At 34.8% G+C, this 19,409-nt stretch overlaps 1 protein-coding gene and 1 long non-coding RNA gene across 2 annotated transcripts in view; one reads left to right on the top strand and one right to left on the bottom strand.

The window, feature by feature from the left end:
• The window catches only part of LOC136036261 (cGMP-dependent protein kinase, isozyme 2 forms cD5/T2-like), a gene marked incomplete in the record, with an annotated part of 170,535 nt that overhangs the window by 94,140 nt on the left and 56,986 nt on the right, over positions 1-19,409 (top strand). Inside the window, 2 exon segments of the mRNA XM_065718394.1 lie at positions 2,416-2,562; positions 7,574-7,721. Of these exon segments, the coding sequence (XP_065574466.1) occupies positions 2,416-2,562; positions 7,574-7,721 (295 nt within the window).
• On the bottom strand, positions 11,739-17,513 carry LOC136036263 (uncharacterized). Its single transcript, XR_010619682.1, has 2 exons — positions 17,370-17,513; positions 11,739-12,075 (listed from the first exon to the last, which is right to left on the bottom strand). It is a non-coding gene; the product is annotated as an uncharacterized LOC136036263 (long non-coding RNA).

The following is a 19,409-nucleotide window of genomic DNA, read 5'->3' as shown; positions in this document are numbered from 1 at the left end:
TCATTTTCAGCTTATTCCTCATATCTTGTAGAAAATGACTAAATAAAAGTAAAAAAGAATAAAAGTACTTGTAGTATCCCTTCAACGGGCCCTGTGACAGACTACCCTCTTTGATCCCCGGTGCCGGCACTTTTTTAAGACCACAAAGAATGGAGACTCCCCCAGTGTCAACTACTACATAACCAAATTCACAGATGGTGTTATTGTTAATTACAGTTATAGATGAAAACATGTTTGCTTTTCCAACGACACATTTGTTTTAGCTTCTAAGCAGTTTTCCTTTGATTTTTATGAAATTTACGTCTAGTGTAGGAATCGAACCTGAGACCCAGGATTTCCTTTGGTAAAAGAACGACATGTTAGTCGACTGCCAACAAGTCATTGATGATATTATGTTCTTAGAAATACATTCCGTGCAAACAATGCATTGTTTGCCTAGAATGTATGTCTAAGTACATACTGTCATCAATGACTTGTTGGCACAGTCGACGAACATGTCGTTCTTTTACCATAATATTTGATTCCTACACTAGACACAAATTTCACAAAATCAATCGAAAACTGTTTAAAAGCTGAAAGAAATGTGTCACTGAAGAAGAAAACATGTCACCATCTATGAGATTGGCTGTGTAGATGGCGATACTGGGGAAATCCCCATTCTGTGTGGTCTTAAAATAAGTGCCGGCACGGGGGTTCTTATGGAGTAGACTGTCACAGGACCCATTGACGGGATATTACTGGTACTCTCAGAAAGAGGGTTATCCAAAAGTGGAAAAGTGAGCATGATAACCAAGTGGTGGCACATTGGATTTATCTCTGCTTGGCAACAAGGGGCCCGAGGTTCAATCCTAGCTTCCAGGGGGCCTGGGATTGCATGGAGATAACTAATTAGCGTGCACAGATATCAGACAAGAAGACGAAGAAGTGAGCATGATGCTTACACAGCATAGACGTCAGTGAATATATTCATATTCAAAATATACTAATTTTTTTATTCTATTCCCTTTATTAAACCGTTTTTGATGATAAAAACTCTAATTAAGAAATGATAAAATCTTTAGAGATTAAACTGTTGGTTTTTTGTCGCTCAATCAATATAAGACATGGTAAAATAGTTTAGGCCTTGTTCTGGGTTAATTGCAGTGGTTGTTCGGTCGATCAAAAGGTTATCATGAATATAAGGTTTATAATCTGTGTTTTATGACCTTTGATATTTGAAATTATAGGCTAATTTGGGTAATTTTAACAAGCCTTGTAATGTATAGATCTCATGATATAGTACCCAAATCGTGCTCTCAGATTGCTTAACCGGTCATTGCTGTACCAAAGAGAAACTTAAAGAGAATATATAGTGCACGCATTTGTGTGGAAACGGATTACTACGTGAGAAGTAAGTAAACTGAAAGCCTCCTTAATTGCAAGTGGGATTTATAAGTAATCAAAGTTGAGAACTATGTACCTTAAAAGAAGACAATTGTTCTTTAATGATTCTAAATGTGTTACTTTTTTCTTATTTTTGACGTCGAAAATTTTAAGCATAAGAAAATTTGCTTGATTTTAGAGAAAGGGTAGAAATATCCCTTACTATGGCTTATGTAACAGTTTGCGTCTAGCCTGTTGGTCTGAAGATAAGTAACGGTAAAACCGAAATAATGAATTTGTCAGATATACTGAAAAGGGGGTATTTTCCTTACACTACTCGCCTAAAAGTGGAAGAATGTTCCAAATGCAGCTGGTCCTTGACCGATACTGTTAAAGAATTATGTGGAAGGAATTATTTTGTTAAAGATCCAGATTCGGTTGTCGATTGTCCGTTTCGTCATTCTCTGCATATATTAGACTTGGTCTGTGAAAGCCACAAATGTCCGTATTTCCATATTTCTAAGTTTTGGTGAACGGCAAGAGTTTCCTTCTTTTATTAATATTGCAGATTATTTCTCATCTAGACTTACAATTTCTTACAGCAGTTGTGAAAGATTTCCCTTGGAATATAATTGTCAGTGCGATCCTCTCAAATTGCACTTTGAAAATTTCAAAGTTTAGAGGAAAATAGGTACGGTAATGTGTAAAATTGTTGAACAGCTGTTACAAGATAAAGCTTTAAAATTCGAAGTTTAAATTAACTTTCTGTACTTAACAAATATAGATACTAGTGACTTCGCTTTACAGTGTCTTATTAACTCTACAGGTGTTCGGCCTATAAAATTGTTGTTTTTTGCAAGCTGAATGTTTCCCATACTAATATGTTCTATTCTTTTCCATCGAACATAATATTCATATTTCACCAAACACACAACTCAAAAAAGCTAATTTCTAAACGTTGTACCTTTTTTTGTAAACAATATAGGGTAATTATTCTTTACGTCGTAAATGTCCATGGTAGAAATCGATTTCTATGCCATTTGTCTTTTGCAGAGAAGATGTCAGAACAGCAAACATCATCGCAGATGACCCAGAAGGTGTATCGTGCCTTGTTATTGATCGAGAAACATTCAATCAACTTATATCTAACCTTGACGAAATACGTACGAAGTACATAGATGACATACAAAATAGAAAAAAGTAAGTAACCATCGCAGTTAGCTAACAGTTGGGGGTTGTAAGTTTTTCTCTTTTTTTGCAATACTCCTACCATAGGTTTGGAAATCTTGCTGTCTCTCACCTCTTGAGCAAGATAGGGAGTATCAAAACCCTTATTTTAACGGAAATGTTCTGAAGCCAAGTTCTGAGGATATCTCTTCTTATTGTTTTGTGGGGGGTGAGGGGATGGGGGCTATCCGAGCAGCTTGAAAACTACATAGGCTATGAAGAACCTTGAATTGAATCTTGTCAATATTGTCGTGTGGAACTTTTCTGTAACAATACTGGCTGTGTGTGCCTGCGACTTCCCTATTCAGATATTTAAATCGATTAATGGATAATAAGTTCCCTGTTATGGTTCACTGAAAGGTCTTGTGTAACGATGATTCTATATAACAAGGACTGCTACTTAAAAACTGAAAAAAATAAGGGCCCATGTATCGAGAAACGATTTAACGATCGACTTATTTGGCGTTAGAAAAAACAGCTATACATGAAATTTTCATAGTCTTATAACAGAGGGAAGATCTGGTTTCTAAACGCTTCTTTCGCTTAAGCTATTCGTTTAGATATCTTTTAAATTTAGTTTGCCTTTTAAATGAATCTGGCATTTGTATGTCTACGCTTTTTTATGTATATTTTAGAAATGCATCTTTCCTTGCCATGTTTATTTGGGGGTGTCAATATCTCTAAGTAAGGCGAACAATCTAATTATTTATCTCCATTTAAATTTGAAAGCCTTATCACTCTCTCAGTTTAGTCTTTTTATATATATTTTAAAACTATTTTAGCTTTCGTCAGAAGGAGGGTAAACACATGTTTGGAATGCTATATAGTTGGTATGTTGCTCGTAAAACCATCTTGTGCAGAGAAACCGTAATACACTGCTTACTAACAATAAGTACTTAATTAATATAGTTAACAAGTTGCCATTTTCTTCTTAATTTCAATTTAAAGGAAGAAGAAGAAGGAACTGTAGAAAGGTAGTACTGTGTTGTTAAACATTAATGTAACAAGTATTTGAGAGCTCTGTCCGAGATTCCATTGGTGAGACCTAATCTGTTCTCTTTTAAATTTCTCTTGTGTGTTTCTTTTGATTCGTAAAAACAAAACCTATGTTGCAATAGGACTACAGTCAGAGAGAAACTTCCTTTTCCATCGGAGAAATTGTGGAATGACATGGAAATAGAATTTCGAGAAACTATTAAGCAAAGATTCTTGTCAACGCATTTATATTAAAAGGCACGGGGTGATTATCTAAGTCAGGGGTCTCTAAACGTTTTTGCTGAAGGGCCGCATTGACTCTCAAACAGTAGTTTGGGGGCAAACTACACACTAGAGGTCCAAACTAGAAAGAATCAAACATAAATGTTGTTTTTAATTGTATATTTCACATTATTAAATTTATAATATTTATATTATTTAATGTTATATCTAATATTTGATAATACATTGATAGACTGCAAATGAACACTTGGATTCGCGGGAATGGTAAAATTGTTTCCTGGATGCCAAAATAGCAGATGTTTCTTGCTTTAAATTTGTTGTCCCAAACGTTTGCAATGACCTGAGATTGTCGTCAGCTAAGTTAGTTCTCAAACTGTTCTTGAAATATTTCATACAAGTATGTTGTTCAAAAGATTAAAAGATACCGTGATACACAAGCTTTGACATTAGGAAAGTCTTCCTTAGGTGAAAAATCGGTAAAAACTCAAAAGTCCTTCTTCTTTGAACTTTTCCCTAAGGAGATCATTCGCTTGCAACTCAATGACCTCTAGCTGCAGTTTATCTAAGCAAGTGGCCACATCTGCTTCAAACGAATTTTAAAATTGCTTCACTTCTTCTTCCTTTGAATCCAAGTCAGAAAACTGCTCCTGAACCTGCGCCTAGAGGTCTTTGATGATCTTGCATTCAGATAACGTAGAGAAGTCAGCTGTTGCTACAGCCTTGAAGACCTTACATTGCTGAAATTGCTTTAATATGATGGAATGGTCTTGTTCTAAAAATAAGATAAGTTTAAATCTAAAGGCATTTAGGTGAGTGTATTGATCAGAAACTAGATTTTTCTCTCCTTGTAGTTTTAGGCTTAGAAATTTTAAATGACCAGTAAAGTTTGCAGCTAAGGCCAGTTTTTATACCCACTCTTCATCAGACAGTAATAAGTGTTACTTGCCTGTATTTTCTAGGAAGTCATGTATTTCCTTTCTTAATCTAAATATTCTACTCAGGAATTTCTCAAACAGCCATCTTACTCCTGTGTAATATTGTAAATATTCCGATTCTGTGTCTGTATATTTCAACATGTCTCTGAACTTTCTTCGGTCGAGCCCATGTGACCTTATTAAATTCACCATTTTCACGACAGGGTTCAGTACGCTCATAATAATCATGTATTTAGCAAACAAAGCTTGCTGGTGAATAATACAGTGCATGTACATTGGTTGTGGAATGGGTTTAACATTATACATCCGCCCCACTTTTCTAACAAAAACTTTTTTTTTTATGCCACTCACGTGTTTTCCTCCATCAACAGCCAAGCAACTGAAGTTAGTCCAGTCCAGTCCATGTTATCATCAACAAATATTTTGTTCAATGCATTGAATATATTCTCTCCAGTAGCTGTGCCATCCATGGTGTGTGGGAATACCAACTCCTCCATTAGATGGCCCTATATCAATTCATGGACTTTAAAAAGTCAATGAAATGATATAAAACCATTATGGCGATTAAAAGGTCTCCAGGGGCCTGAGGAAAGGGTCTTGCGGGCCGTAGTTTGAAGATCTCTGGTTTATGTAGTAAACAACAGTCTTCAGGAGCTTTTTCATAAGAAATGTTTGGCTTTATAATAAAAAACTAAAAAATAGAACCTAATCCATGCTGGTATGTTTAATCTTTTTTTTTTCTGGTTTGGTTCAATAAAATAAAGTTCCTATTTCAATAAATAGGAGCTTCCTGGAGTTGTTGACCATCACTGACCTAAGCTGCTACATTGACAACCAGGGTCGTATCCAGAATTTTTTTTTGGGGGGGGGTTACAAAAGGACTTTTTGGGAGGAAGGTTACAAAAGTATTTTTCGGGGGGGGGGGTTTATAAAATTTTAATAAATGTATCAAAAATTTGTTTATTTTCATTTTTGCTACGTTTTTACGAGTCGAACAAACATTTATAGGTGAGGGGTTCAAACCCCATACCCTCCCCCTGGACACTGCCTTGTTTACAATGCGTCTTTTCATTACGATTGCTATAAGGCCATCTGGAAAGCGTAAGAATTTTACAATTATTTTTAAATCTGAGATTATTTTTTCAGGAGTGCATCCACGAATTTTTTCTTTGGAGGGGGGATGAGTCGCTAATTTTTGAAGACATTTTTTCTTTTTAATTTACTGACTCGTATAAATGCAAGCATAAGCTATAAAAGTTAAGCTACACTCATTCAAAGCTGAGATTTGTTGCTCCGTCCCCTAGATGTTCTACGTATTTCAAGAGAATCCTATAAACCTAAGTAGATATAAGTAAGACCATTGCTAGATGTTTCTCATTCATATTACAGAAATAGGCAGCTAATAATTCTTTTATAATTTACTTATACTAAATAAATACACCTCTCTTCTCTAGGCTTCAGCTTGTCGAATAACTAATTTTGTCAATAAGATGAGTAGGTTTGGCGAAGGATAAAATCGAAACTCTTTCAGGTGTTTCGATTACTATTAGCAAACAGTTTTTGTTCGAAAAAACCTTTTTATGTCTCCAATCAAGGCCGTATCCAGTGGGCTGGGTATTACCGGGTTTGAACCTCTACCCCCTAAATTTTGGTTCGAACTACAAAACGTAACAAAAATCCATAGAAACAGATTTGTGATCCATTTTGTTTTAATTTTTGTGCACCCCCCATGGGCAGTGACTTAACCGGATAATTGCATGCTGTAAAATCCCCCAAAAAAGGCTTCACACATGTATCTAGATTCTTAATATATGTCCAACTTTTGCCAGAAATTCCAAGAAACCATGGGGAAATTAAATATTTCACAAAAATTCGGGGGGATTTTGTGAAATCCCCCCCTGTGTACGTGCCAGATATGCATATTTCGTTTTTTTTAAAGCATATAAGACTTATCGAATAAAATTGTTTAGTTGGCAACTGGCTCAAATCATAACTATTGAAACTATAGCTTAACTTCTTAGATTTTTCTTCTTTATTCAATGAGATTGTTTCCCCAGGACAAAATCAAGAAATATCAATGGGGCGTCATTATCTCCGAATGAGTTTTAATGGAACTAGAGAAAAAATTATCAGAATATTGGGATTAGGACGACTGGAGAAATTTGGAGAGAAAAGCTGACTTGTTGACATTTGTATATTATAACCAAACGAAGCGCTTACCAGGGCAGTGGAAAGGAAGGCAAGGAAATGTCACGATTAAAACATTTTTACTTCTTGTACACGTGTAAGTGTCTTTCGGAGACAATAATTGGATTGGCCTATATATGTCAAAGGAGCCGAAGAAATCGACTGTGGGGATTCGGAAGGATTTATTTTTCAGAAGAGGGAAAAAATTGTGTTTCTGTTTATTTGACTACTAATAACTAACAATTTTTTAGACGTCAAAGATACTTAAGTTAAGTTTTGTTGTCCAAAGCTCTGTTTTCTAACTATTTCCACGTGGAAGAAAAAGGAATATCATTTGCAAAAAAAAAACACAAAAAAGAACAACAGAGAACCAAATAAAATTAGATGCTGAACTAAAAAACACCCAAATTTCACTGAAAATGAAGATATCAGGGAGATTAGTCTTCATTTCGCTTATGTCCTCTCCCTTCAGGTAGATTTTAATTCTCGTTTTGTTCCCCATAGAAAAGGATCTGTCGAAAAGAATAAAACCATTTTTCCGAAATTTGTGTGTCTTTTTTCCGCTTGTTTGTACGGTCTTAATTTATTTTGTTTCAATTTCACTTCTGATTGTGATTACAAGAATTTCTTCCTTTTTTTCACAGAATACAAGAGGAATATGCTCATGTGAAACTTAGTGATCTGCGAGTGATTGCGACTCTAGGTGTGGGTGGTTTTGGTCGAGTCGAACTTGTTCAACTTGCTGGTGATCCTAGCCGTTCTTTCGCTTTGAAGCAAATGAAGAAAGCGCAGGTAGGCTCTATAGCAATAATATTCATAATATAAACGATCAAAACTGATAGAGAGAGAGAGAGAGGGGGGAGATGTATTGATTATACTAAACAACAGCATCATTATTAACAACCACCATCATCAGTATTACTCAGTATTAATATATAATAATATAGCTGTGTCAATTTAAAACGAACATAGATTTGTTTTTTTAATGTTTTCCACCTTATTATATTTCAAAGAAAAGTCAAGAATGATGATAAAGCATAAGACGAGCTGAAATAAAGTAATGTAATAATTCAAACTTAGAAAGAACTGAAATTGCTAAAACTAAATTGTTTTATTGCAAACTAAACAAATTTCTTCAAAATCTACGTAAGTATGTTTCAAAAGTGGTATTTAGCTATTGACTTTCTTTTGAATTAATCTTCTATCTAAGTTGAATAGAATCGAAAAAAAAAATTATGATGAAAAAAGTATCCTTTTAAAATGGTAAAACTAAAGTGAAAGAAATGAATATATTTATTCTAAGATTTTTGACACTTAAGGCTTAGCAATGATGGAATGTCTGAGAGGACTTGCCATCGTAGCTCACCTGCTGCACTAGTAGCCTAGAGTAATTGAGACGTTGGTTGAAGTCCTTACTGATCGCATATTTTTTGTAATCAAAACATGTGTTGCTTTCCCAATTAATAAGGAAAGCTTTTACTCTGTATTATTTGCTTTTCTTTCGGCCCCTCGACTCCGCTCTATACTTTCTAACACTAAACTAAAACGTCCAACAATTCCTCGCTTTTTCAACAAGACTAACCCCTTTATTACGTGGATTTTCCTCTCTTGGTTTCGTACCTTATGGCACATCCAATGCCTAGGAACTTCTGATATTGCAAAATAGGTGGATGGATAGATATAAATATAAATAGTTGAGATAAATTAGTTCTTGGTAAACTTGAATTAGTGAATAAGTAAAAACCAGTGTAAGGTCCAAAATTTTGGCATGGGAACAGTTAGTAAGCTTGTCACTAATTATCTTGCTAGAAAACAAAGCTGAATTATTAGAAATCTTCAATTCATGTTCTCAGTTCTTTTTATTTAATTTCTTATAATTGAGATATGCATCAGTTTGTCCCAAGACCTTCGTAACTAAAATTAGACATGGAACAGCCAACCTTAGGGACCTGCTAAATACTTACGTATTAATGTTAACCACTCTTTTTCTAGTCTTTTTTTTATATACTATTATGTATATATTTTTATTAATATGCGCATTATGAATTATACCGGGCATTAAATTCTTGCTTTGTATCTATCAGCAAATATTTTCACACTAGTAGTCTGTGAATTCAAATGCTCTAGGACGTGCAGATCTCGTGGTGCAGTTGAAATCAATATACTTCAGATATCATCCTGATGGAAAAATATACAATTTTTTGGTATGAATAGTAAGTGGTCTCAGCACCACATACCAATCCTGTCGCATAGTTATATAGATTATTAGTTGATCTCTTCTTCTATTTAACAAAGTTTATCCCAGCAAATACCTCATACTAGAATTATTCCTTAGAAATCATAACATTCTTCCATCTAGTTCGTAATATCCCTTAATCAAAATCTCTAAGGACCCTTGATAGGTGACGCAGGGAGTCTAATGAGGATTTATAATAAGACTAGTTGACAACACTACTTAATCTCTTGTCTGCGTATAGGACTCGTTACAGATTACACCAAAGAGTCTGGGAAACTAATAAGACCAGGAACTGTTCAATGTCCGAAGAGGAAAATGTTGAATGCCATCTATACTCCGTCAATGTCACTACTTGTTGACTGTTGACTGAACAATTTTCCTTGATTAAAGTCGAAGGGAGATACAGTGTCTCGAAGTCATTTTTGGGACTAAAGTACTAATATTGCCTATTTTGTCATTTTTTTACTCATTGGCTTGTGTATTATCTTAAAAAATTAGATGAATAAATCGTTATTTGTACAAAGTTCCCAACTCCACTATTAATGGAAATTGAACACAGCTGAGGCACGTATCAAGGTCTTTATGAACTTCCAACCTGACACATATGTGGAATATTTTTTAGGGAAGGAAGGATGTACATAATATGTCAGTTTGCTGAGAAAAGGCACATAACATTCTAAGTCTGGCAAAATATGAGCTTTTGCGAAATTGACCCAGGGCCCTTCTCCTCTTGGTAGCATGACAGCTTACAAGGGAAGAATTATCAGTAAGCGTAATTAATTATATAGTTAAAAAAGAATCAATTCCTCTAATATATGTGTGGACAGGGGGGGGGGAGATTCTTTACCCACCAATATTGTCTATAGGTTACTGCTCTGTAGAAAATCGACAACAACATCCTTGAAAATAGGCTTATTTCTTTGTTTTAACCCCCCCCCCCCCTGAAGGGTCAGATATGTTTGCCTGTGTAAAAAAAAATATAAAAAAATCCCTCTTGGATTTGCATTGATCAATTAAGTCAAGTTTGATTCCGCTATTGACTAATCCAAGCCATAGGACCTGGGTTAAGATCAATAAAGTTACTTTTGTTTTCTTTTTTGGTACAATTAGGTTTTATTCATCTTTTTTTGCAGAAAAGCAATGATTTTAACTTTTCTCTTTTTTTCTTTTTTCATTTGTTCTCTTTCGCAGGAATGAAAATTCCCACTTTTTTTCTCTTTTTAAGAGAAAAAAGAGCTTTTCCTTATGAAAGTCAAGAACGCAACTTTTCAAATGTATAATCCTTGTTATGTTACTTCGAGAAGTGAATGTATGCGTTTACTTTTATGATACAGAGTTTTCTATGTGACTGGAAACTAGAATTTTTAGTCTAAATTGAAATACACCAGGTAAATAAAACCCCAACAACAACCAAGGATATCATATCAGTATTAATAAAAAAAAATGTTTTTCCAAGGGAAGTAAAGAGCGAAATTGAAACATAAAGCGAAGAAGAATTATTACTTTATCGCCTATCTAATATATACCAATAAAACTAGTACAAATAAACGAACTAATTATATTTCTCTTTGTTTCTAGGATCATAAAAAACTAGCACTTTACTGAAAACACAAAAGAATATAGGAGTTTTGGTAGAGTAGCAGTAACCTTTCTTATAGATAAAAATAAAGCATTTTAGGATTGTTGTTTTTTTGGTTTTTTTTCGTTCAATTTGGTATCACTTCTGCACAATGGTTCAGTCCAATGATTGGCTCTTGTCTTTCTTCTGAAAAGGACATGCCATGATTAGTTTGTAGACAAGTTCGAAGTGATACTATCTTGGTAGTATTAGGACTATAGACTAGCTTCAGGATTTGTATCTTGACTTGAAATCCTTTATTGTATGTAGAGAAATAACCGGATTTCCAGAGTTCATATTATTGTTCATTTGATCTTCATTTCGAGTAAAGCTAAACCGGTGTTATAGCTGGTTAGACTAAAATTTTACCTGATAGATCAATCCATTATTTTTCTGTGTTTTTCAATGACTTTGCTGCTATTAAAATATATATTTTAATGCTTATGTTTTTAAGAAATTTTAATTTTATACTGAAAGTTACTGATGTTACAGCTGGTGTAAGACTATGAAAAGCATTTTTAGATTAGTTTATTGTTGTCAGGGTACGTTACTTTTGGCTCCTAAATCAGTGTTCTTGTTTTTTATGCTTAGATTTTGTGTTTTCAGTAAAGCGCTATTTTTTTAATCCTATAAACAAAGGAAAACACAATTAGTTGGTTTATTTGTACTAGTTTTATCGATTTATATTAGATGGACTGTGAATTAATAATTTTTTTTTTTTTTTTTAATTAATCTTCGCTCGTTTTTGGTTAAAATTTAATGTAGAAACAACACTGCTATGATCTCTTTTATTTACACGAAATAATTTCTGTTCGTTTTAAGTTTTAATTTCGCTCCATACTTTCAGTTAAAAACTTATTTTCTTCTATATTTTCTAATCATCACCGATATAGGGGAGATAAGACACCTCTAAAAAATACTGCAGACAACCTCGACAGTTACGAAAAACTTTCAGTTTACAACAAAAAGTTTATTGTCAATCAATACTTTACAAAACAATACATGTTTGTGCACTGAAAACGGAAATGCAGCTACAGTTAAAATTACACAGCGGTCTTAGCCACGATGGAATTGTCTTCTCATTGTGCATTCATTTATCATCAATTAGTTTGCTTTAGTTCTTATAGTATGTTCCTCTACAAGGAAATACAGCCGGCACACGTGTTTATTACTTTTTCAAGAAAATAGAAGATCGGAAAATTCCACTATTTTACATTTCCCCGCCGCAATGAGGCGCCACTGCTTACACTTGTCTGAGCATCGTTACTTACACTAGAAGACCAAGGATTCCTCTAAAAGAGGAAAAAAAGAAAAATTCTTTAAATATAAAATTTTGGAGTTTGCATGGTAGGAGGATGCAAATACTAAAACTATTTATAAAAGTAGCTATAAATATTTGATAAGATATTAAAGCTTTTTAGGCAGCTTCGCGACAGAAATTGTCAATTTTATTTCGTCCAAACTTTAGTCTCTGTTAATGCATAAAAAACATTCCTTCATATTATCTAGATCTACTAGTCAGTGAATAGTTAAACTGCTAGCAAAGGCTAAGACAAAGCACATGGGAGAAAAAGGGATTGTTCGAAGACTGTATCAAGCGTATGCTTTGATCAGTTTGTCATAAATTGTCAGATTGTTTCGAGGATTTCCATATACTGGCATTCTTCTGCATGGCTGGCCTGAAAGGACATAAGGTTAACATGTGTAATGAATAACAAAAAGAAAATAATTTGTAGCAACGTGTGAAGTATCATTTCAATTACCTAAGAACATTTCTCATGAACTAAGTAAGTCATACCTGAAAAGTCAATGTCAGTTTGGCTTACTATTCTTGCTTTTTCATCGTTGCATAAGCACCAGATTCCTTCTAAGGTTCTTTGATAAACGTAAAATCGGGAAAACAGCTATTTATAATTTAATCTGGTCCGGTCCCTGATAAGCCTGCCAAATTTTATCGTCCTAGCTTACCTGGAAGTGCCTAAAGTAGTAAAACCGGGACCGACAGACAGACCGACAGAATTTGCGATTGCTATATGTCACTTGGTTAATACCAAGTGCCATAAAAAACTGCTGCGGTATGGAAGCCAAAGTGATTTTAATTGTTTAAGATGAAGGACGGTAATTCTTCTCTACAAAGACGGATCTAGAGCAAAATCTTGGAAGGGGGTGCGATCTGGGCACCAATAGTTTACAAAATTAACAAGTGTACTTAAAAAAAGAAAAAAGTGGATTTAGGGCACTAAAAAATTTTGGGTATCATATTATTATAAAAACCATAGATATTGCACCTTTTAACTATGTTGAACAAAATTGCCTTCTTCGATTTTTCGATGCGCCTTCTTCGATGACGAAATAAAGAAAATGGGCTCTTTTGGAATAATGAAATTTGTTTATTGGTACTTTTCCTTTTGATGGCTGATTAATATTTGAGTTTGCTTTGACCTGAAACTTTGGCCGACCGATTTTAGCTGACTTTAGTCCTCCATCTGTGATGATTGAATCAGCAAACAAATAAAACTGCCACTATCACGATTTAAATGTGTGTTTTATCTGGAAAAATCCTCATCAAGTTTTTTATCGCTTCACGAAAGTTTTCGATACATATTCTTTTAATTTGAATAAACAGGAAAAAATTAATTTGTTTGAAACTTTTTCATTTGCACTTTTCAAAAAAACGCAGTTGGTCGCCAAAATAAATTTGTTTGAAACTTTTTCATTTGGACTTTTCAAAAACGCAACTGGGCACTAAATCCCATCCTTAAGAAATTTCAGTTGAATCAATGAATGTCTGAAAACTCCTGATTTATTGCATTTATTCATGATTTATGCTGTCTATGGCAACACTGAATTTAGTACCACTGTGATGATATGTCATGTCACCTATTGGCTTCTTAATTCCCTTATTTTTGGTTGCGCTGTAGTAAACTCACGTTCAATCACTTTCATAACTGTGTAGGATAAACAATTGTAACTTCTTGAGTTTGGACCCAAGAGGACCATTCTGGAAAAAAGAAACAGCTGTCCAATGCTTATTTCAGATTTAACCAACTTTTCTAAATGATTCCTTACAAATAATGCTCGTCGTCATATACTATGTATTTTCTGTTTCCACAATGCTGTGTGCCAGCTGCTTCTGTGATTCTGAATTAAGGCCGCGTCCAGGGGTAGGGATCTGGGTTTGCACTAGAAATTTTATAAAAATAGGAACGTTCTGATAATAAACCGCTTGTAACAAACTCTTCATAGTTGAGACCATCCACCTCCCGAATCAATACTTAGGGCTCTGCCCTTTTTAACACCTTTCTGTGATTATTTTATTCTTGTTTGCATCATCATGAACTCAACTGCTTTCAGTTTATCAAATGATACGAAAGCAATTGGTTTACAAAGATATTCAAGGAACCATGATTAGTTAACACATTGGGAAATTTTTTAGGTACTACCATGCTCAGCCAAAAAGGTTCAGTAAATTGAAATTGAATTTAAATTTACGCTTTTCATCAGTATCATGAGTTCGACGTTGTAGAAAACCACGATTTACCATTATAATCATGTACCTTGGCCCATAAAAAGCACTACTATGGCTACATTAGTACTATGTGTGACAGGAAAGTTTAGAAAGCAAAGGCTAGGAAGTCATTAAAAGCAAGTTTTAACTAAAATGGGACTACTCTGGGATAAAATAAACTCCTTCAAGGTCATATGTGAGGGAGGAAGGGTCGGGATTTGACCCCATCCGCACCCAAATTTTTGTTCTAACTCTTAAGAAGGTAACAAAAATGTTTATCAACAAATTTTGATCCATTATTTTTGTTTTGCCCCCCCCCCTAAAAAAAGAGAAAATCCCCTATACGCCCTTTGACTCCTTGGCGCTCTTTTATTCCCGCTTTTTTTTATTTGATTGGAAAGCTTCACACTAGGTCATTGTCTGTGTTAGAGACATTTTAAACTTAGACCATTTAGGCAAATGGAAGGAAAGTCGAAATACAAAAAATTGAACAAAGATTTGAATGTGTTTTTTATGTACTTAAGAAAACAACTAGGGATGCATAACTTACGTCCTAAACCAAGTGCAAGTAATTAAATAAATGATTGACAATCCTAAACATGTACTCAAATATGGGCAGACTATAAAGAAACAGAGAATTTACTCGCAAAACTCGTTGTGACTCAAGAATATTTTGTTCTTTTAGCTGGCTTAAAATTTCATATAAAAGAAACGGTAGGGTTTTGCATTTTTTTTTTTTTTATTAGCTATTTATTTATTAATGCATCAAACGGTAAGCAATAATGTTTGTCGCTATAGACACAAAATAAGAAATAAGCTAATTAGCTCAACTAATTACCTCATAAACTCAACAAAAAACTTACGACTAATAACTAAACATCAAAAACTCCCAAATAGAATTTTGTCTCAACTAAAGAACGTTTAAATCTGCACATTCATAGCTTCCACGACTTCCACGGGTAGACTTTTCCAAGGTGGAAACGACCTTACTGGAAAATGAACATTGCCCTGTTTTCTTATTTGATTCTGGACGGTACAGTTTGTAATGGTGTTGGCGGGATGTGTGATAGTGATTGTGTTTGAAATATGAATCTGAATCTAGGTCGTCTATACCTTTAATAATACGGAACACGTTGATAAGGTCACCACGACACCGTCTGAAATGTAATGACGGAATACCAAGCCTAGAGAGTCGCTCTTTGTAGGGAAGATGTTGAAGGTAAGGATTCGTCCTTGACACCCTCCTTTGTACTTTTTATGTGCGAAGTTCATTCATTACATTTAAAGGGAACCAGGTGGAAGTGTTATATTCGAGAAGTGGGCGAACAAGAGGCTTTTAAAGCAAAGAGAAATTTCGAAGACCGAATTTTCTGGAACTCTTCTTCAAAAACGATTGACGGTAGTTCGCATTTCTCACGATTGCCAAAACATGCTTATCAAATTTTAGTTGGGTATCGAAATGGATACCAAGGTCTCGCATCATTTTTTCAGAAGGGATATTTGTACCAGACAAAAGATACATATAATTGGGAGGTATCCTACGACCATAATACAAAACAACACACTCAGACGGATTTATAAACATGAAATAGGATCCACACCTGAGTCAGGGAATCCAGGTCCTCTTGCATAAGTTATACATCTGTTAGATCTTTTATGGGTAATTAGACTTTCACATCATCGGCAAACAACTTTAAATGAATGATGGATAGAGGAGGGCAAGTCATTAACAAATAAACAGAATGAAACAGGCCCTAGACAACTGCCCTGGGGCACCCCACTTATTATTTCAATCGAAGATGATATCACGTCCCCAACAACTGCCTGTTGTAATTTACTAGATCAAAATTTGACATACCAACAACAACTAAAAAAAGGCGGGGCCATCTTACTTCCCTTTTTGACACAAGCTCAAGGAATAGAGTGACTGACCTTAGGAAAAAACTCGCAGAAATAACCCAATGGAATTAGCCCGCACTTTTTAGCACGGAAATATTGGACAGTAATCTGTCTTTTTCTCTTTGTACTGACCTTTACAAGATTACTAAGTATCGAGGAAAAATGTGTCTTCCTTGTTGCATTCTTGGGGGAATCGATGTGTCTCTTATTTGTTATGCTGATGACATCTTGAATCTTAGCAGTACGATCCAGCTCATTGAGCAGAATTTCGAAGTCCTCAAAGATGAATATATAAAAATCAGACTGTCTTTCGATTCTGAGAAAACCAAAGTTGTTCTTTTCAGTCGGCGTTTTCCCTCTGCTACTCTCCTAAATCTGGATGGTTCTCTAATAAAACTTGCTGACCTTACATAATAAAGCCTTTCATGCCTGAGCCGATCAATCGGTTCATCTATCGGCCAAACACGCCGTTTGCTGATATCTCACGAGCGTAAAATTAGTATTACTTACACCACAATCGTAAGAAGTAAACTAAGTTTCAATCGTCGCTTTCTAGGATCCATCTACAACGCCATAGCCCTTCCATATCTGCTTTACATTGCTTCATTCTGGAAATTTTTTACAGTTACAGACAAAAAGCACCTACGATCAATCTTTTTCAGACTTGCCAAGCATCTTTTACATTTCCCTCCTTGGACAAGACACCGTAACATAGTCCATTGATAAGTATTGATAAAGTATTGATAAATCGTTATCCTGTGTTTTAAGGAATTTTCATCACCCTTGGTCGTCAATTCGTTCGCGATAGTTTTTTCGTGTTAATGCAATGCATGAAATGAAGTGTTTTTTGTCATTTATTTGAATTTTCAATGTGTGTTTGTGTCTCTTTTTTGTTATTTTTAGTGATTACTCCATCTACTGTATGTTTTTTTGACGGGCAATAAATGAATAATAATAAAAATGATAATAATAATAAAATTATCTCATTAAGTACAGTATCTGTAAACAATTTCACTCTTTAGTAACTTAGAAATCCGTAGAATAGAAGAATTTGACAGCAAAATAGGACCCTAAACAAATTAGACTAAAAAAAGAAACAGAGTGTTTCAAGCAAAGTAAAGAGAGGTTTCAAAATTTCAAACAGACAAGAATTAAGAACTTAAGAAAAAAAAAACGAACCGAAATTACAATGCCCAGGCAAATTGGAATTGTCAAAGTAGGCGTGGCTTGTGGAACCCTTGGGCTGCTTCGTCTTAGATGACCTGAAGATTTAGTAATTTTAATTAGATAGTTTATACTGTACCTAACTTTAGTATTAATTTGATTATGTAAATATTCTTTGAATTTTAATCGATACTAAAAATAAATTCCAGATCATAATTTTTAACATTGTTTACTGCCATTTTGGGGCCATATAAACTGTTGCATAAATTCCTATGTGATTATTTATTATTGGTGTCATAAATATTTCGCTATTATTAATTTTGTGCAAATTTAGAACACTATGCCATACAGATATGCAAAAATAGTCCCTCTTATCTAACATGGGCTCTGTTGGAATTTACTCTGTTAAGCTATGAATATTTAATAAACTTTGCATGGACTCACAGTTTACAAAAATATCTTCTTGTGGAGTCTCGGTATTGTTAAACTAGCTGTGAACATAATTACCCTTTGACATATGATTATAAGCTATGTGTTTTATTTAGCATGTTTAAAATTATACGTTTGTTGTAGATTGTCGGAACTTTTTGACATTGGCAAAAAAGTTGCGGATTTTCTAGCTGTTCTTCATCAATTTCTTTAATCGACTTCCAAGTTTTAAAGGATAGCGAAAACAGATTTTGAACTATTTTGCAGAAACACTTTTTGAGGATAAGGATAAGAAAACCGTAGAAATTACAAGGTGTAACTCGGCTTCATTCCGGTACGTAGCATATATTGGGTGGCCATATATAGATGAGGTCTTTTCGGTATGCTCTTAGACTGGGGCTTAGGAATGATGTAAGAAACTATTGAATCTATTTTCTTTTTATGTAGAACATAACTACAAGGAATTTGCTTTGACAAAAGTACTTGATGCGCTATATTTTCCTAAAATTCATCCTTTTCAGCTATTTTACCTTTTATACTTTCGTAAAACTTCCCTTTTACGCATTCGTAAAACTCCATGCAAATCAGTTTGTTGTTAAGCTGTCATTGTCACACGGAGTCCACAGTCCCTGGTAGATACAGATTCTTTTACCAGTCCATTGGGGCTACATCAGCGAAAACGCTCTTTCAACAGTGACATCGGTTCAGTACTCGAGCTACTCGTAACCACCTTTCAACAACAAATATAAACTGTCGCCAAAGCTTCAGGGCCTGATACGATATGCAATATCGTCCTAGAAAGGCATGCCTCTGAGCTCGCTGGTCATCTCGCCTCTTTTTTTAGATTTTTTTTTTTGCAGCTGCGACATTTTCGAAAGCCTGAAAAGTTGCTCATGTAGTCCCTATCACCAAGGAAAATGATGACCCTACTAATGAGAGTATCATCAACAAGACCCTTCATCAGTGCCTCGAGTCACATCGCTTATTGCCTGACGCACAATACGGTTTTCGTAGAAAATGGTCTACGATAGACTGTCAAATCTTGTCTCAAGGACATGACATTCGCCTTCTCTGACACCACCAAAACCTTTGATAGCGTATGGTACGAGGGTCTTTTGTGCAAATTAAAAGCGTATGGAGTTGATGGTGGTCTATTTGAGGTGCTTGCTGATTTCCTTCGCCAGCGATCAATCATGTTCGTCCTTGACGGCTTCATTTCAAAAGTATTACCGGTTTTAGCCGGACTACCCCAAGGAAGTGCTCTCTGAGCGACTCTTTTTCTGATATTTATAAATGACGTAGGGGATGGCCTTGTGAAAAAATTTCACCACTTTGCTAATGATACGACGACAATAATCTCCATCGCGAAAGACGAAGATCCTAGAAATCCCCGTAAGGAGCTTCAGGCTGACGTGAGAAAAACTAAGGTGTGGGCAGATAATTGGCTTATCAGTTCCAATGCATCAAAAAAAGAGCTCTTCATTTCGAATGTGCGGAATGTGAAAGATCACACTGCTTTCATTTTCAAAGAAGAGGCAGTAAAAGGAGTTGACCCACTACGCCTTCTTGGAATTTATTTCCCGTCGGATTTCATTTCGGCTGAACATCTTAGCAAAGTGAGATCCT

Source organism: Artemia franciscana, chromosome 15 (assembly GCF_032884065.1).
Source record: "Artemia franciscana chromosome 15, ASM3288406v1, whole genome shotgun sequence".
NCBI classification, from domain to species: Eukaryota; Metazoa; Arthropoda; class Branchiopoda; order Anostraca; family Artemiidae; genus Artemia; species Artemia franciscana.
The sequence above is the reverse complement of the archived record's forward strand: the minus strand, read 5'-3'. Positions and strand labels throughout refer to the sequence as shown.